The sequence below is a fragment of the Heloderma suspectum genome, chromosome 1 (genome assembly GCF_057233095.1).
Source record: "Heloderma suspectum isolate Gila_16-S chromosome 1, 16-S_ref, whole genome shotgun sequence".
NCBI classification, from domain to species: Eukaryota; Metazoa; Chordata; class Lepidosauria; order Squamata; family Helodermatidae; genus Heloderma; species Heloderma suspectum.
The window spans coordinates 37,458,136-37,476,488 of NC_139458.1; the positions used below are offsets into that span (position 1 = coordinate 37,458,136).

At 45.4% G+C, this 18,353-nt stretch overlaps 1 protein-coding gene across 1 annotated transcript in view; it reads left to right on the forward strand.

Moving 5' to 3' along the window:
* The window catches only part of PTPN21 (protein tyrosine phosphatase non-receptor type 21), a 97,564-nt gene that overhangs the window by 73,395 nt on the left and 5,816 nt on the right, over positions 1-18,353 (forward strand). Inside the window, exons 13-18 of the mRNA XM_084841170.1 lie at positions 93-1,561; positions 5,035-5,172; positions 6,459-6,680; positions 8,593-8,721; positions 9,311-9,545; positions 15,593-15,753. Coding sequence (XP_084697296.1) covers positions 93-1,561; positions 5,035-5,172; positions 6,459-6,680; positions 8,593-8,721; positions 9,311-9,545; positions 15,593-15,753 — 2,354 coding nt within the window. The remainder of the gene's footprint in view (positions 1-92; positions 1,562-5,034; positions 5,173-6,458; positions 6,681-8,592; positions 8,722-9,310; positions 9,546-15,592; positions 15,754-18,353) is intronic.

An 18,353-nucleotide genomic window follows, 5' to 3' on the forward strand; every position in this document is an offset into this window, starting at 1 on the left:
CAGAAGGTTGATTCTTTGATTACAACTATTACGTGCCTGTTTTGCCATTTCTCTGGGTGGCTCCAAATGGATGCTTAACTCATGTGTTTCAGATAATCTCTATGGGAATAACCAGAATGGCTATTACTGCCACTCTCAGACCAGCTTGGATAGGGCCCCACATGACTACAACGGCCGTATCCGCAACGGGAGCATCTACAGCGCTCACAGCACAAACTCCTTGAATAACCCACAGCACTACATGCAGCCGTCGCCCATGTCCTCCAACCCGAGCATTACTGGCAGTGACGTCCTCCGATCAGATTACGTCCCATCGCACCGGCACAGTGCCCTTATACCACCTTCTTATCGGCCTACCCCGGATTACGAGACAGTGATGAAGCAGCTTAACCGGGGAATGATCCACTCTGACAAGCAGAGTCATTCCATGAGGAATCTCAACATTGGCAATTCATATGCATACAGTAGGTCTGATGCCATGGTCTACAGCCAGCCAGAAATCCGAGAACATGCTAATTTCGCCTCCCCTCACTCTGGCCACTACCCATTTAACCTGAACTACAGTTTCCACAGCCAGTCCCCCTACCCCTATCCTGCTGAACGGCGCCTGGTAGTTGGAGCGGTGAGTGTGCCTGAGCTAACAAATGTACAGCTGCAGGCCCAAGATTATCCTGCACCAAACATCATGAAAACTCAAGTCTACCGCCCCCCTCCTCCTTATCCTTATCCCAGACCGGCTAACAGCACCCCAGACCTGTCCCGGCACCTCTACATCAGCAGCAGCAATCCAGATCTCATCACGCGGCGGGTCCATCACTCGGTCCAGACGTTTCAGGAGGACAGCCTGCCCGTCGCACATTCCCTCCAGGAAGTGAGCGAGCCCTTAACATCTGCCCGGCATGCTCAGCTGCAGAAGAGGAATAGTATTGAAATAGCCGGCCTGGCCCACAGCTTCGAGGCCATGAGGATTAAAGAGAGGACCATGTCGGCATCCGCTGCGGATGTGGTCCCTCCGAAGGTGGTCCCCGGGGGGTCGCAGCCCACTGTTTTTCTGGAGAGAACAAAACAGGAGGAAAATGAGGAGCAAGATGAAAATGTGAACTATGGGCATAAGAAGTCTCTTTCAGATGCCACAATGCTGATTCACAGCAGTGAGGAAGAGGAAGAATTTGAAGAAGAAAACAAGACTAATCCAGCCCTCTCTCCATTCACCAGTGGAAAACCCCAGCTTCCTTCTATCATGGGGTGTTACACTTCGGAGTCCTTACTGAACTATCCATACAGTTCTGTCGCTTCGTCTCCTGGCCCTTTACATATACATGAACCCAAGTTGCATATCACGGAGACTGAGAAGAGGGTAAAAGATGTGAGCCCCACCCATATCATGGTTGATACTCAAGTGCAGAGGAGAGGTGATGGGCTGTTGACCCCATCTGTGTCCGAGTCTGACTTAACTCTTTCTGCGAGGTACAGGGTGCGGAAGGATTCTGTAAAGAAGAGACCTGTGTCTGAATTACTTTCGGGGAAGAAGAATATAGTAGAAGGGCTACCTCCTTTAGGGGTGAGTTCTCGCAGGGTTTTTCTCTTCTGTCTTTCTAAGTCAATGTTCCCCAACCTGATGCCCTCTAGAGGTGTTAGACTACAACTCCCATAATCCCTGGCCAGCATGGCCAATGTCCAAGCAACATCTGAAACGCTACATGTTCTCCACCCTGGTGTAAGGTCCCTGTGTAGATCATCACATGTCACAATTGTATTATGTCAGGGTGGGCAATTGTGGGCCTCCGGATGTTTTGGCCTGCAACTCCCATGAGCCCTAGCCGGTACAGCCAATGGTGAGGGATCATGGGAGTTGTGTCCTTGTGTCTAAGTAGACAAGGCTCTGTAAGGCTGCTTTGCCCAGATATAAGAGAGTATTCAAGGAACACAGTTCCAGGGGTTGATACTGCTGCCTGTTCTGCTCAGAGCAACTAATCCAGTACTCATTGAGTTATTCCTTTAATTAAGACGTGACATCATACCTGGATCCTCCATTGTGACTTACTTGGGCTAAAGTGTTTGGGATTTTGTCTTTCTAGAGCAGGGGTGGGAAACCTGTGGCCCTCCAGATGTTGTTGGGCTGCAGTTCCCAGCATTCCAGATCATTGGCCATAATGGCTGGGGTTGCTGGGATTTGGAGTCCACCAACAACTGGAAGGCCACAGATTCCCCACCCATCTTCTAGAGGATGCAACCCAGACAGTATTTTGCTTTCATGCCTAGCAGTCTGAGGGATTACCTTAATTGGCTTTTAGCCTCAGCAGAGAGTTAGGTGCTATACAAACAGGGACAGATTGAAATCTACTGGTAAATCTCTGGGTGATTTGCAGTAGATCAGCAAGGACTTCCGCCTTCCAACTGTTTAACAATAGCAACAATAAAATAGTTCTTCTTTCTCTCCCACCACCCTGCCCAGTAATTTTGCTGAAATGAAGAACGTTTGGGGCAACCAAGAGTGGATTTTTCTGTGGAAGGCCTGTGAGTGCCATTCAGTTTTGGTATCCTACTCAGAACAAATTCCTGGTCTCGGAAATCTTTAATTCTAAGTGTATGTCTTCTGTACTGGGCTCCAGTTGGTGGATCTCAAAGTTCTAGTAAAAAATGAAGTAGATCCTATAAGCTTGAAGTCTGCCCATCCCTGCTATACAGAATAGTGTTCTCCCTAAATATATAATCAGTGTCTTGTCTGTCTATTGTAGACTAAGCCTCCACTTCCATCCCCACTATACCCTAACACATCTGTAAAGTACATGGTATAGCTCCTTGCTCAGACCATCTGTGTTACCTTGACTAACCTATTTCTTGTCCCACAGGAATCTTTGCCTTGCCTAATGTGTTCCTTTCCTACAGGCATTTTTGGTATGGTTAGGCATCTGCTTTATCTAACTCTGATATGTCTTTGTTTATTTTTACATTACTCTTCAAAGCTGCCCCCTCCCCCAGTAACATGAACATGAATATGTGAACTTGTAGAAAATAGAAGATCATGCTCTCTCATTGCACCTGTTTTCTGATGAGCTGTACTCGTTGCTGGTGTGTGCTGAATTTCTGTTTCAGAGGTTAACTGCCAACTTGCATGTTCGGATGGCACAGTCCTAAGGAGCTGGATAATCTTCCAGTTTTGCTTCTGTGTACTGAATTTTGAAACACTAAATATTCTTAGTTGGGGGACATTGTGGGTCTGCCAATAAAAATGTTCAAATTTCTGGGGGTTATATGTTGAAGTGTATTTGATATGCACGTTTATGTGTTCTGGGATTTCACAGGAGTGTACAAAAGCCACAGAAGGTGTTACCAGCTGCAGAATTTAACCTCTCAAGAAACTCAGCCTTCATTAAAATCAAGTTTCTAGTCCTTAAGGTTGTGAAAATGTGTCTGAAAGTCTATAGGCAATGCCTGGTGAAACCTCAAAAGCCAGAGGAGTTGCCTGAATAAAACATCTAGTTGGTCAGAGGAGGCAGGACTTCAGTGTTTTGGAGATCTCTTTGCCCCTCCCTATGATCAGCAGAAGGATAATAAATTCTGCACAATAATTTAAATTGCAGAGTTTATGGCTTTTCCTGTAGCAGGAATCTGCTTTTCCTGTAGCAGAATTTTGGTTTTGTTCTTGCACAATGTTGGTGTTGGGAGCGCTGTGTGTGTGTGTGTGTGTGTGTGTGCGCGCGCGTGTGTATGTATGTGTGTTAAGGTGCAGGTACAGGTACATAGTCTAAGATATACAGAAATGCATATTTGCCAAGTTAGCATTTAAAAAATTATTTGGCAGCAGCTGCCACCTGACCTCATGTTAAGTGCATTTTCAGGACCATACAGGTGTGCACATCTGGTAAACAGAAGTCCAATGGAGCAGTACAAAGTGCTTTCCCGTAGTGGTTTATAATGCGTCAATTGGCTTCATATTCACAAGTTGCTTTCCAAGTTTCCCTTTGTTTCTGATGGCTAGGTTAATCAGTTATGCTGTCTGAGGCCACATCCAGGCAGCAGCTTTTCATGCTTCGATGCTGTAGTGCACAACTGGGAAAGCCGAGAACAGCTTTCCCTGGGAAAAGATGGGTATCTTTCCCTTTGGAAACTGCTACCACAAGCCATGGGCAGTGAAGACCCAGCACTGGTTCCACTCAGCTCCGTGAACCAGGAGGGAACCAGAAGGGTAAAACCCTCACAGTGTGCATGGGAATGGTATCAGACAGTGGAGGCTGGTGGCTCCGATGTCAGTGAGGCATTGAATGCACTCCGGGTTTCGCACCTTGGATAGCTCCTTTAGAGTTCTGTCTGAACCGCAGAGTAGATTCACAGCTCCAGTGACATCGGAGCTACCAGCCTCCACTAGTATCAAGTGCAGTCTACATACTTCCTCCCTCTGTTTTTCAGTTGGTAATCAGTTCTGGGTGTGATCCTGTATGCAGTTAGGTTGCTTTGATCCCACTGCGAGCCAGTGTAGTGGTTAGAGTACTGGCCTTGGAGAGGAGCAAGCTGGGTTCAGATCCCTGCTTACCCACAAAGCTGAGCCAGTGGCACATACTCAGCCTTGCCTGCCTTGCAGGATTGTTGTGAGTATGAATGGCAGGAAGGGCCGCATGTCTGCTATACCCTGAGCTCCTTGGAGGAAGAAGGGCAGGATAAAGGCATAATAAATTCCATAGGATTTAAGCAACTTGAGTGCGAGATTGCAGTTGTCCTGCCCTGTTCTTGGATTGTTGTCTGTGGTGTCTACAACAGTCCTTTCTTGCTATGGTCTGTTTATCATTCTTGTGAAGTTTCAAAAGCTTGAAGGAGGAATGAAGACGGACAGGGTGGAAAGAATGTTGCTTTGCTACCACAGTCTCTGTAGGGTTGTGGTAGCCAGAGGAGCTGTTAGTGTGCCTTTCCTCTGCCACTTGCAAAAGAACGACTGGAGGTGCTTCCCTTTTCTAGCTGAGCACCCCTCCCCCCCAGCAATTTGATTTGACCCAGGTTTCTATCACAGTGTGTTGTAATGTTGTCTTGTTCCAGCAGGTCATGAAAAAGAACAGAGCTGAAGCCAAAAAGATAGGACCTTTGAAGTTAGCTGCTCTAAACGGACTGACGTTATCTCGGCTGCCGCTGCCGGACGAAGGGAAAGAAGAACCTGCCAGAGCAACAAATGATGAACGGGTTGGTTTGATGTTTTCTTTGGGCTGTATGCTAAGCGTTCATAGTCAGTTTTTACGGTTGCACAATTCTTGGTTGCTCTAAGTGAAAGTTTATATCTGAGTAAAGGATTTGCTTACTGCTGTGTCAACCTTGTAAGAATACTGTCAGATTGCTGTTGGTTTTTCTTGTTCTTAGTGGAGGTTTGTTTTTATTGGATTTATCTTGAGGATCACTTTGGAGCACTTACAGAACAGGGTATTTGTCTGTCCCTGTGTTAAGATCTTTTTACCTTGGGCCCCTGCTCTGTATGCTAAGCTTTCAAGGTTAGGTGGGTGGCCACAAAGAAAAGAGCAGAACATTTTCTGTGGTGGCATGCAGACTTTGGAATGGCCTCCCTGGTTTCTTCTGTCAGGCACCTATTTCAAGTCTTACAGGCAAATAAAAAGCTTTTGAGCTACGTCCAGTGTCACGCAAACAGTCTTCTGCTCATGCAGTGGGATTCTCCTTCCTTTCTTTTCCCATTTACCCCCATTGCCCCAGATCTGCTCTTATGGGAAGCTACAGAGGGATGAGAGAATCTAATCCACCAACCGTGTCCATTCTGCTGATGGATGGATGGACACCAATGGATACAACTCTTTCTGTTTGCTTAGGCCTTGGGCACATTTGATTTCATTGGCTTGGTTGTTCATGGATTTTCTCCTGACTTTTATTTACTTGTGTCATTGTTTCTTAATTGTTTTATGTGGTGAGCCACCTTGTAAGGCTTGTCTCGAAAGCAGGATATTTTAAAATAAATAGTAGATCAATAGATAGATAGATAGATAGATAGATGGGATGTAGTATATAAACAATTCAATTTTTTTTTAAAAATCATCCTTCTAGTCCATTTTATTTATTTAAATGGTGATGATGATTATAAAATGTATAAGCTGCTCCACATCGAGAGATGTCGGAGTGGTGTACAATAGATTAAAACACAAAATACAAAAAAGCTATAGTAAAAGCAAATAGATCAATAGAACAGTGGCTGGAATTTACTCATCAGTCAGGAAATGCTTGCCTAAAAAGAAAAGTAGTGTAGATGCATGCCTGATCTCAGTTGGAAGAGCATTCCATAGTGTGGGAGCTGCCTCACTAAAGGCTCTACTGGTGGTTTCTAAACGGATCTCTGACCCTTACAGGACTACCGGGAGTGCCTCTTCAGAAGACCTCAGTGATCAGACAAGATGATAAGGGAGAAGGTGTGTCCTCGTTTGTTTATGGATAAACATTAAATGTGTTCCTTCTGTTTTCTCTATTTCTAGTGTAAAGGTTTGGAACAACGGTTGGAACAAGGAATGGTGTTTACGGAATATGAGCGGATTCAAAAGAAAAGGCGGGTGGATAGTGACTGCTCAATAGCCCGTCTCCCCGAAAATGCAGAACGGAACAGGTTCCAAGATGTACTTCCTTACGATGACACCAGAGTAGAGTTGGTCCCTACAAAAGAAAATAATACAGGTTATATCAATGCATCTCACATTAAGGTGAGGTCAGAAGGAAGGGGGATTGTTTTAAAATTAGAAATAGATCGAATGATCAGGGGACTGGAAACAAAGCCCTATGAAGAGAGACTGAAAGAACTGGGCATGTTTAGCCTTGAGAAGAGAAGGCTGAGGGGAGATATGATAGCACTCTTCAACTACTTGAAAGGCTGTCACGGAGAGGAAGGCCAGGATCTCTTCTCGATCATCCTAGAAAGCAGGACATGGAATAATGGGCTCAAGTTACAGGAAGCCAGATTCCGGCTGAACATCAGGAGAAACTTCCTGACTGTGAGAGCAATATGACAATGGAACCAATTACCTAGGGAGGTGGTGGGCTCTCCCACACTGGAGGCCTTCAAGACGAGGCTTGGCAGCCATCTGTCAGGGATGCTCTGACTTGGATTCCTGCATTGAGCAGGGGGTTGGACTTGATGGTCTTGTAGGCCCCTTCCAACCCAATATTCTATGATTCTATAAAACATGCTGCAGGCTGGCTTAACTGGCTGGTCATGCTAGAGAAGGCGAGGAGGAGCAGGAGAAAGCTGCTTTTCTCGTGGAGATACAGACGGGGGCTCACATGTAATGTTAAACCTTGGGAATGCATGCTCCCCCCTTCTCTCGGTCTTTCTCTTGCACAGCTGGGGTTAGGAAAAACCCACCAATTACTGTATTGTCCTTACATGCGAACCAAGAGTCATGGTTTAATTAAAATCTAGTCAGTTGCTAACAGAACTCAGCTCTCTAGTGAATTAATAAACAAACCAACTACAAACCCTGGATTGTTTAACAAATTAGAGATTTTTTTAAACCACGATTCTTGATTTACATGTAATGACAAGCCAAGAATTGGATAAAGTGAAACTGAATGGTAGTTTATTCTTCCTCCTGGCTGTGTCAGAGGAAGAAAGGGTAGTGGTGGGGGGAGCTCAAGTCTGGTGCTTTGCAAGGGCTCTTTTCTGCTCATTTCATGCAAATGCAGCCAGACAGTGATATGCAGATGTCTTACTTCCAACATGCCATTTATCATTCCTCACCATTTATTTTCTGTGAGATTCAATGGGAAGCATCAATAAAATACACACCTTGCATGTTCAGATCCTTTTGACTTGTACCTCGAGAGTATTTCGGTTAGAAAGTAGGTTTTGGCTCAAAGCACTTTGCTTTTTTCTCAGTGGGAATTGGCTTGGAAGCTGCTGTTTTCTGTATTCTATGTGACTGAGTGGTATTTCTGAACAAACATGAAATGACTTCCATATCTATGAACTTCTCAGTCAACCTTCCCTTCCCTTTCCTCTTCTGTCTTCCTAAGAATGTTCCCCAACCTGGAAGTAACTGACTAGGTTTAAGAGGCTTGCTATGAGTTTGCCTGAAGACTATGATGCTACCAAGCATCTGTTGAACTCTCTAATTGGCATGGAGGGGGTCACACTGAAGAAAGAGGCCATACCCAGGTTTTGTTCTCATCCTTATATAATGTTGGGTGTTAGCTATTCTGTTTCTGAGATTAAATGTAAAGAGATGGAGAATGTGGCCGCAACAAAAAGCACTTGCAAAAGAGGCTTTTGTCTTGCATTCCCCTACCTCATTCACACAATTTTATGGGGCGGTCCAGGCAACAATGTGCTGTGCTGGTAACCCTTCCGCGTTTCCTGATCACTTCTTCCATTTTTTTCTTTACTGGGAAAAAAAAAAAATCCCTTAAGACAGAAAGACAGAATTGCTGCACAATGCCTTTTGATCAGTAGTGCTAGGAACCCTCTGTCTGGAAGCAACTCTTACATTGGCTTATGTCCACCCATTCCCATTTGTATCACTGGATGTTGCTGTTTTTCTTCAAGTTCCTGCGTTATAGATAGATTTGCTTTGACAAACTTGTTTGGTACCTGCAACCCTTTCCCTCCTTGTTTCACAGGTCTGTGTTGGGGGTATGGAGTGGGATTATATTGCAACCCAAGGTCCTTTGCAGAATACATGCCAAGATTTCTGGCAGATGGTGTGGGAGCAAGGGATTGCCATTATAGCCATGGTGACAGCAGAAGAGGTGAGTGGTATTTTTTTCTATGCTAGGGGAAGGATGAGCTTGGAAGCTGCTGCCTTCAAGGTCCTGTTCTGTTACTCAAAAGTATAAACATAAAATGTCCATATGTATGGATGTATTGGTCAGCCTTCCCTTTACTATGGTTTTGACTGGCTAGGATTAACAGGGTGGGGTAGAGAGACAGTGCAGAGTAGTGGTTAGGGCAGCTTTCCCCAGCCTGGTGCCCTCCAAATGTGTTGGACTGCAGCTCGCATGAGTCCTAGCCAGCATGTCCAATGGGCACCAGGCTAGAGAAGGCGGGATTAGAGTGTCAATCTAGGAGTGAGAAAATCCACGTTCAAATTCCCACTTGCCCAGGAAGCTCATTGGGTGACCTTGGGCCATTAAGTACACTCTCTCAGCTTAGCCTACCTCACAAGATTATTGTGATGATAAATTTGGCAGTGGGGAGAGAACCATGTCTGCCACCATGAACTCCTTGGAAGAAAGGCAGGGTATAAAATTTAAAAACCATGAACAAGTCCTTGCTGAACACTTTCTTGCTATGAAAGGGCAATGTTAGTTTTTTGTTGACTAAGCTTCATGTTCCCAGGAGGGCGGCCGAGAGAAAAGTTTCCGATACTGGCCACGGCTTGGCTCCAGGCACAATACGGTGACATATGGGAGATTCAAGATCACCACCCGCTTCCGGACAGACTCGGGTTGCTATGCGACAACAGGTTTGAAGATCAAGCACCTCCTCACAGGGCAGGAGAGAACAGTTTGGCATCTTCAGTACACTGATTGGCCAGAACATGGTTGCCCAGAGGACCTAAAAGGATTTCTGTGTAAGTTCTTTTTAAATTTTCCTTCTGTCAGAGAATACCTCTCATGGCTGCTTCATGGGAAATAGGTATAAAGAGACTTTTTTCTGTGGCTAGAAACACCCCCTCATCCAACCATCATGCAAACAAATAACCTGTGTCATTTTGCTTTGGCTGAACTTGCTGTTTTTGCTCATGTTATAGAATCATAGAATAGTAGGGTTGGAAGGGGCCTACAAGGCCATCGAGTCCAACCCCCTGCTCAATGCAGGAATCCAAGTCAGAGCATCCCTGGCAGATGGCTGACCAGCCTTGTCTTGAACGCCTCCAATGTGGGAGAGCCCACTACCTCCCTAGGTAATTGGTTCCATTGTCGTATTGCTCTAACAGTCAGGAAGTTTTTCCTGATGTTCAGCCGGAATCTGGCTTCCTGTAACTTGAGCCCATTATTCCATGTCCTGCACTCTGGGAGGATTGAGAAGAGATCCTGGCCTTCCTCTCTGTGACAACCTTTCAAGTACTTGAAGAGTGCTATCATACCTCCCCTCAGTCTCCTCTTCTCAAGGCTAAACATGCCCAGTTCTTTCAGTCTCTCTTCATAGGGCTTTGTTTCCAGTCCCCTGGTCATCTTTGTTGCCCTCCTCTGAACCCTCTCCAGTTTGTCTGCATCCTTCGTAAAGTATGGTGCCCAGAACTGGACACAGTACTCCAGATGAGGCCTAACCAGTGCTGAGTAGAGGGGAACTAGTACTTCCCAGGATTTGGAAGCTATGCTTCTATTAATGCAGCCCCAAATAGCATTTGCCTTTTTTTGCAGCCACATCACATTGTTGGCTCATATTCAGGTTGTGATCGACAACAATTCAAGATCCTTCTCGCTTGTAGTGTTGTTGAGCCACATATCCCCCATCTTGTAACTGTGCATTTGGTTTCTTTTTCCTAGGTGCAGAACTTGGCATTTCTCCCTGTTAAATGTCATTCTGTTGTTTTCTGCCCAGCGCTCCAGTCTATCCAGGTCCCTTTGAATTTTGTTTCTGTCTTCCAAAGTATTAGCTATCCCGCCCAATTTGGTGTCATCTGCAAATCTGATCAGCATTCCCTGCACGTCCTCTTCCAAGTCATTAATAAAAATGTTGAAGAGCACTGGACCCAGGACCGAGCCCTGCAGTACCCCACTCGTTACCTCTCCCCAGTTTGAGAAGGTCCCATTGATAAGCACTCTTTTGAGTCCGATTCTGTAGCCAACTGTGGATCCACCGGATCGTTGTTTCATCTAGCCCACTTTGAGCTAGTTTGCTCATCAGGATATCATGGGGCACTTTGTCGAAAGCTTTGCTGAAGTCGAGGCATATGATGTCTACGGCATTCCCACGGTCCACAAGGGAGGTGACTTGATCAAAAAATGAGATCAGATTCATTTGGCAGGACTTGTTTTTGACAAATCCATGTTGGCTTCGAGTAATCACTGCATTGTTTTCAAGGTGCTTCCAGATGGATTGCTTTATGATCTGCTCCAGAATTTTCCCAGGGATTGATATCAGACTGACTGGTCTGTAGTTCCCAGGTTCCTCCTTTTTACCCTTTTTGAAGATAGGGACAACATTAGCCCTCCTCCAGTCATCTGGCACTTCTCCCGTCCTCCATGATTTCTCAAAGAGAATCGACAGTGGCTCTGAGAGTTGTTCTGCCAGTTCCTTTATTACTCTAGGGTGCAGTTCATCTGGCCCTGGAGATTTGAACTCATTCAAAGTAATTAGGTGTTCCTTGACCATACGCCTATCGATCTCCAGCTGCAATCCTGCCCCTTCAGCCTGTACTCCGCCTTTGCCAGGGGGTCATAGACCCTCTTTTGGGAGAAGACTGAGCCAAAGTAGGAATTGAGCACCTCTGCCTTTTCTTTGTCATCTGTTATTGTTTTGCCATCCTTATTTAATAGCTGTTCATGATCATCAGGGGTGTCAAGGGCTCCTTGGAGGCCTCTGTCAGTCTAATCCAGTAGCCAAGTCCAGACACAGACAAATGGATTCTTTTCAAAGCTTTATTCCTCTTTTACAACTTAACAACTCTACTGTTAGCAACTAGATATGAGCAGCAGAGTACCTATGCCCTAAGTTGGAACAGTTGGTCCCCGTTTGAAAGGGAATTACTGGCAGACCCCTGAACTTAAGGACTAGGGAGAGTCCCTCCCCTTTTCCCTTGGATCCTCTGGACGCAGCCGTTGTTTGCGTGCCAACCGGGCACTACACCTCCTTTCTGCGCCCTCCATTTGGCACCGCTCCCTGCGTCGGCATCGCGCGTCCATCAAGTCTGCTTCCCGCGCTCTGTCACTCCCTGGACTGCTATCTAAGCTAGGAATGCTGGTGGGAGGAATCTCCGTCAGCTGTTGGCCCTGGGAAAGAGGAGCGCGCTCCTCTCCCAGGAGCGACTGCTCTTCCTCAGAATCAGAACTACTTTGGGATTCTATGGGCTCAGTGTCCACCCTGACAAGGGGATGGTCTGAAGCAGGGGCATTGCTAGGCCTGGGCCCATGGGGGCCCGGGGCCGCAATCTATTCCCTGGGGCCCTGATTGTCCATTGGTGCCAAGGGAAGGTTTTTTCTGAAGTTTAATTGCCATGCAGGGAGCAATTTTCAAAGGGGATTGCAGCTGGGGAGGGCAAGTTAGCTCTCCCCTCCCCACATACTGCAACCCACCCACCCCAGTCTTTTCCTGCATGGCAAGTAAGCTTACAAAGAAAACTCCTCTCATTGATTGGGGTGGTCTGGGGCAGGGTGCAAATTACTTGAAGGATGTATTTTATTTGAGATTATTTGGATGAGGAATGAGTTGGCTGGTTTTGCCTCCTGGGAAATTTAAATGCATCCTAATAATTATTTCTACATTTGCATATGTAGATCTAAATCAACATATGCAGATTTTATGTTGATCTGTTTCTTATAGGCCTGGGCCCTGAATCTTTTAAGTTTCTAGCAACAGCATGCTGCGGTGGGTCCTGTTGAAGAAAGGAGGAGGGAGAAAGTTAGGGAGGGTGCAGGATTAGCATGGTGGATTTCTGCAGAAAAGTCAGGGGTCGCTAGCAAATTCTGCCCAAACCCAGATGCTTTCCGGAGTCTCTTGTGCCTCCAGGGCCTTTGCTGAGGGTCGACGGCCCTAGCATGCACTGATGCCACACTCTGCATAGAAGGGGTCAGAGGCTTTCCACATTCAAGTACTCAACCTGATGTGCGCATGATTGTGCGCATGACAGTGGCCGTATTGGGATGTCGTGCTCTGTTTGAGCATCGTGTCATATCTGGACCTAGTTTAGCATGATGCGAATGAGCTGTAGCAGGCCGCAGGTTCCTTCACTCTCCTCTCGCCTCTCCTTCCCCTGCCCCCGGCTGAGAGGAGGAGTTGAGAAGCTTTCCCTCCCATTCTTGCTGAACTGCAGTTTGTTTTGCCTGAGCTGACAAACTGTGGTTAAAGTTAACTGTGCCTTGTCTAAACCAGTCAACTTCAAAACATGGTTTTAAACAAACTGCAATTTAATTTAAAGTTTGCCGGTTCAGAGGAAACTACAACCTGTGGTTAAGCATAAATGGAAGCACCATGTTGCAACCCCTGCAATAAACTATGGATGTATTTATCAATTAATTAAATTTATTAATCGCCCATCTGGCTGGTCACCCAGTGTGTGACCAGCCAGATTAGTGTGACATTCGAACAAGCAAGATCCAATGCTACCTGTGCGCTAACGGGACCTACTACTAGTGCAAAGGGAAGCTAGCGGATTCCTAAGCAAATGGAAATGAGCCAAATTGCTAGTTTCCGGAAAGGGCATTTCCAGAGTTGCATTAGGAAGGTCTAACTTCCTGTAGCATTAGCGGTGGATCCCACTGGCACAACAAAAAAAGCAAGAGTGTAGCAGCAGTATAGGATACTGTCCAATATGTGCACACAATCCTTGCTTAGGGGGGCCTTCCATGCTTCCCCTCTCTCCCTGCTTTTTGGAGGTTGCCAAAGACAATTCTGTTTTGAATGGCCTTTGCAGTGGTAGGCTAGTGGCAGATAGCATGTCTGTGTGCTTACTCTTGCTAGTTCTGTGGCTCATTGCTGGCTTTAACGTCATCGTTTCAGTATATTGTTCTAATGGCTTCAATAATGTTACTGTTTTATGTAAGCTGTCTTGGAGATCCATCTGGATAGAATGGTGGGGTAGAAATAAAAGAAATGGTTAACCCTTTGGAGAATGTCTATGCACCATGATGAATGCACAACTTTCCCTAAAGAATGCACAACTTTCCCTAAAGAATTAAAGAGTTTTCTGCATTATTTAGTAAACAGTGAATGTATTTGCCTTGCATATTGACAAAATATTCTTGTGTATTGACAAAATACAACCTATGTTGTCTAAAATTTATTCTAATCAGTTTATTAAATACATAACAAAATAAGAGACCAAGGATCCACTGATCCAGCATCCTGTTTTTTACAGTGGACAACCACATACTTCTGAGAAACCAGGAAGCAGTGCATGAATCCAATGACTAGTTTTCAGACCTACACTGCTTCTGAATATGGAGGTTCCATTTAGTCATGGCGTATAGCCATTGGCTGCATTTGCATATAATGCCAAGACATGGTTTATGTTAACCATGGTTTGTTGCTTTAGCCATGAATTGTCTTGCAGACAAGCAAACAACCCGTGGATTGTTTTCAGAGCAGTTTCATTTTCAGGCTGCTCTGGCTGGATGACTCTGTTTCAGGGTAGACAGCTGCACAAACAGCAAACCAGGGGTTCTGTTTGTATTTGTAGCTGATTTACTAACCATGTTTTGTTTGCAGGTTCAGGCACAACTACAAACCAGATTCATGGCTTGGCATTATGTGCTAACCAGACCAGTGATAACCTTATCCCCCATGAATTTTTCTTACCCCTCATTAAAGCCGTCTCACCTTTGGCCATTGCCACAATTAAATCCTATTATTACTATTACTATTACTATTATTACTAAATAATAATAAATTATACTAATATAATATATTAAATTATTGTATTTGTATTATATTTGTATTATATTTATATCATTAAGAATAATATAAAATAGTTTATTCTGGTCACAGACCAATAGAAGTTAATACAAAAATGCAAATAAAATCACAGAGGAGTCAAATGGGAGTTCTCTGGTGAGGATAGAAAGAACTTCACTACTTTTTCAGTAATATGGGTAGAGTCTACGCTTAAACAGAAAGATACCAAGTTTCAGTGGGTGTCCTGGGTAAAGTTAATTATAAATTGTATGAAGAAGTACTTTATTTTTTCTGTTCTGACTTTATTGCAGCCATCTCAATTGAAGGCAAGGCAATTAACTGATTAGAAGCATAATCCTATAGTTGTTTACTCAGAAGTCAGTCATACTGACCTGGTTTGCACATAATGCTAATCCATAGTTAAAGCATGTTTTATTGCCCTACTCAGGTCTTGTCTGGCATATGATAGAACAAACTGGGGCTTGCTTTCTCAATCCCTGGGTTGTTTGTTTCTCTCCTCCTTTGCCTGCTCCCTCTTTGTATCCCAAATGCCCAGTACTGGCATGTAGAGCAGGTGGTTTTTTTGTTTTACCACTCTTGCCCACTGCTTCTGTAGCCTGGTGAGACAACCCACGAACAACTCATGGTTCTGGATTCAGACATAATTACAACCTATGGTTTAAAAAACCCAGAATTCACCCCCAACAACAAACCACGAGTTCTCTTTCTGGGTTAACAAACCATGATTTGTTAATGTGGCAGGGTTTGCATATCACAACACCCATGGGTTAAATAAACCCAGAATTCAACAACCATGAGTTAAATAAATAATGGTTAGCATTATATGCAAAGGTCATTGTGTTCAGTGGGGCTTACTTGCAGATATGTATACATAGTAAAGCTGTAACCCTATACACAGCTGGGAGTAAACCAGACTGAAAACAGCCAAGTGATTAAAGATGTGTTGTTTTCTGGACTTGGCTGTTAGTTTCTTGGTTGCATTGTTGATGTCCAGCTCATAGAATTTCTCCCTTCCTTCCTTCTTTCTTTGCAATCGGACAGCATACTTGGAAGAGATACAGTCAGTACGGCGCCATACATCTAGCACTGCAGATCCTGCAGCCCCCAACCCTCCCCTGCTAGTGCATTGCAGTGCTGGTGTGGGGAGGACTGGAGTGGTCATCTTGTCGGAAATCATGGTTGCCTGTCTGGAACACAATGAGGTGATTTCTCCATTTTTAAGCTAAGATGTGCCTACGTTGATGTCTTACGTTGGGTCAGGTAATCCATAGAGCAGGGGTATCGAACCTGTTTCAACCCGAGGGCCACATTCCATTTCGGAGATCCTCTTGGGGGCTGCATTCCAGTAGTGGGTGGGGCTGAAGGTAAAAGGGACAGGACCAACCCCCCCAAATACCACCTTAGTTTAGCGTAAAGCCTTAGGAGAGGCATTTCGACCTTTTAGTTTGAGGGGGAGCTGTACAAAATCCAGGAAACCAGCTAACAATTGGTGGCTGAGGAAAATGTGGTGGGGCCAGGGGAAGGGGGCATGGCCTTCTGGGGAACCCCAGCCCATTTGGCTCCCAAGCCTGAGGTTCTGCACCCCTGCCACAGAGTAATTAATGCAATGTCTGATCCTCTGAGACCACCTAGTTGAAATCTGGAGAAAGACCTTCCAAGGCTGAAATAGCCATTGGCCAGTCAGAATACCCTGGAATCTGCTTGTCTGGATATTAGATTTTATTGCAGTCGGCATATCAAAAAATAGGAACTGCCTTGCTGGATCAGACCAAAATCCGTGAACTCAAGCATTCCATGAAGCAGTTCTATGAAGTCTCCAACAAGGTATTGCCAAGTGTCTCATGGCATGTCACAAACAACACATCATTGCATTGCCTTCCTCAGTTGTCTCTTTTCACCCTCTAGAGCTCAGAGGCGTGTTTCCTCTATACCTGGATAGACAGTAGCCACTGATAGCCGTTTCCTCCATTTAGTCATTCCTTTTGAAAGGCTATCACAGAAAGTGGCCGCTGGTGTACTTCAAGGGAGCAAATTGTATGAGAGATGCTGTAGTGTCTGCCACCTGATAGACTGTTTTATTGATTGTAAAGCCCCCTTCATTTTTTGTATAGAAAGGGAGGGCATAAATACTCGAAATGAATACATAAGTAACAAAATTTATGTGACCAAGGGCACAGGACCATATTTTAGTAGTTGCAGAGCAATTCACTAGCCTGGATCACACGCAACAACAACAAGTCAGTTGTGAACAAGCCACTGGGCTTCTCTTGCCTGCAGGAGCAGCTAAATAACCCAGGAACATGCCATTCCTGGGTTGTTTATTGTGATGTCCATCCCTGCAAGTCTGGCTTGTCTCTCCCCCAAAAAGACAGAGTTGCAACCCCCCGAGGTTCCAGATTTTCCCCTGAAGTTCCAGGTTTGGATGGCATAATAAACATCCTCAGGATGGAGTGTCCCTGGGTTATTTAGTTGCTCTTGCCGCTGGCAGGAGCCAAGTGGGAGTGACTGAGCTGTGTGAACTATCCTGTTTGCAACAACAGAGAATCTCTGTTTTAAAAACCTCCGTTTTTTTAAAACCCTGGGTTGTTGCCTGCAAACTGGGCCACTGTCTGCATCACTGGCGCTGAAGGTAGTTACAGTGTTGGCTCCAAGCATTTGAGTGGTGATGGACGGGGCGGGGACTTGGGCAGGATGCCATAAATAGATTTCCACTATGGTGAGCCCCCTAGGACCATAGGAACATAGGAAGCTGGCTTAGACTGAGTCAGACCATGGTTCCATCTAGCCCAGTATTGTCGACACTGACTGGCAGCAGCTCTCCAGGGTTTCAGGTGCTATTATTTCCTAGCCCTACCTAGAGATGCCCAGAATCAAACCTGGGACCTTCTGCATGCAAAGCGGGTGCTCTACCACTGAGCTACGGGCCCTTCCTCCCCACCACAAGCTTTCTTGCCAGGACTGCTGGTGGGTGTGCAAGTAAGCATACAGAAGCAAGGAAGAGCAGCTTACCCTCTCTCACCTGCCCTGGCAGTCAGCATTGGGTCCAGGATTGGGTGTGTGAGTGGCAGCGGCTTCTCATCACCATCGTTGCTTGCTTGCCTATCCACTCAAGTAGTTGAGTGAGTGAGTGGCTATGGCAAAGAGCAGCAGTAGGGCTGCTGGTTGGTGATGCCATCCTCCAAGCTGTGGGGCTTGGCATCTGACCAAGGATGTGAACCCTGCTGCATTAGTATTGGGCTGTATGAGTCCCTTACAGATATACAAGGTTTTTCCTGTTCATCATTTCTGTCCAGCCGCGGTGTAATGTTGTCTAGGCACTTCTCTTGAGAAATTTCCAGTTTTGGAGATGGGAGCGATGTAGGTGAAGATCAAAGACAAAGAGGTGTTAAAGATAGTCATTCCAATACTGACAATCTGGGAATGGCTGTCCATGCCTGTGTCGAAGGATCAAAACCGCCCAGAGAGCTTTGGCTGTTGGGCAGTGTAGAAATGTAACAAATGAAATGAATGAATAAGAGTTTGGGCTTCTCATGTTTTGTGTTTTATTTACAGCAGGGATGGGGAAAGTGTGGCTTCCAGATGTTGGTGGACTACAACTCCCATAATCACTTACTGGTATTGCTGGATAGGGCTGATGGGAGTTGTAGTCCATCAACATCTGGAGGGCCACATCTTCCCCACCCCTGATTTGAAACATGTCTTCAACAGGCATAGCGTTGTACAATGACATTCAATGAAACAGATTCCTGCAGAGAACTCATAGTCTATAAAAGCATGAAAGGAAGTTCCTTTGTCTCCTTCT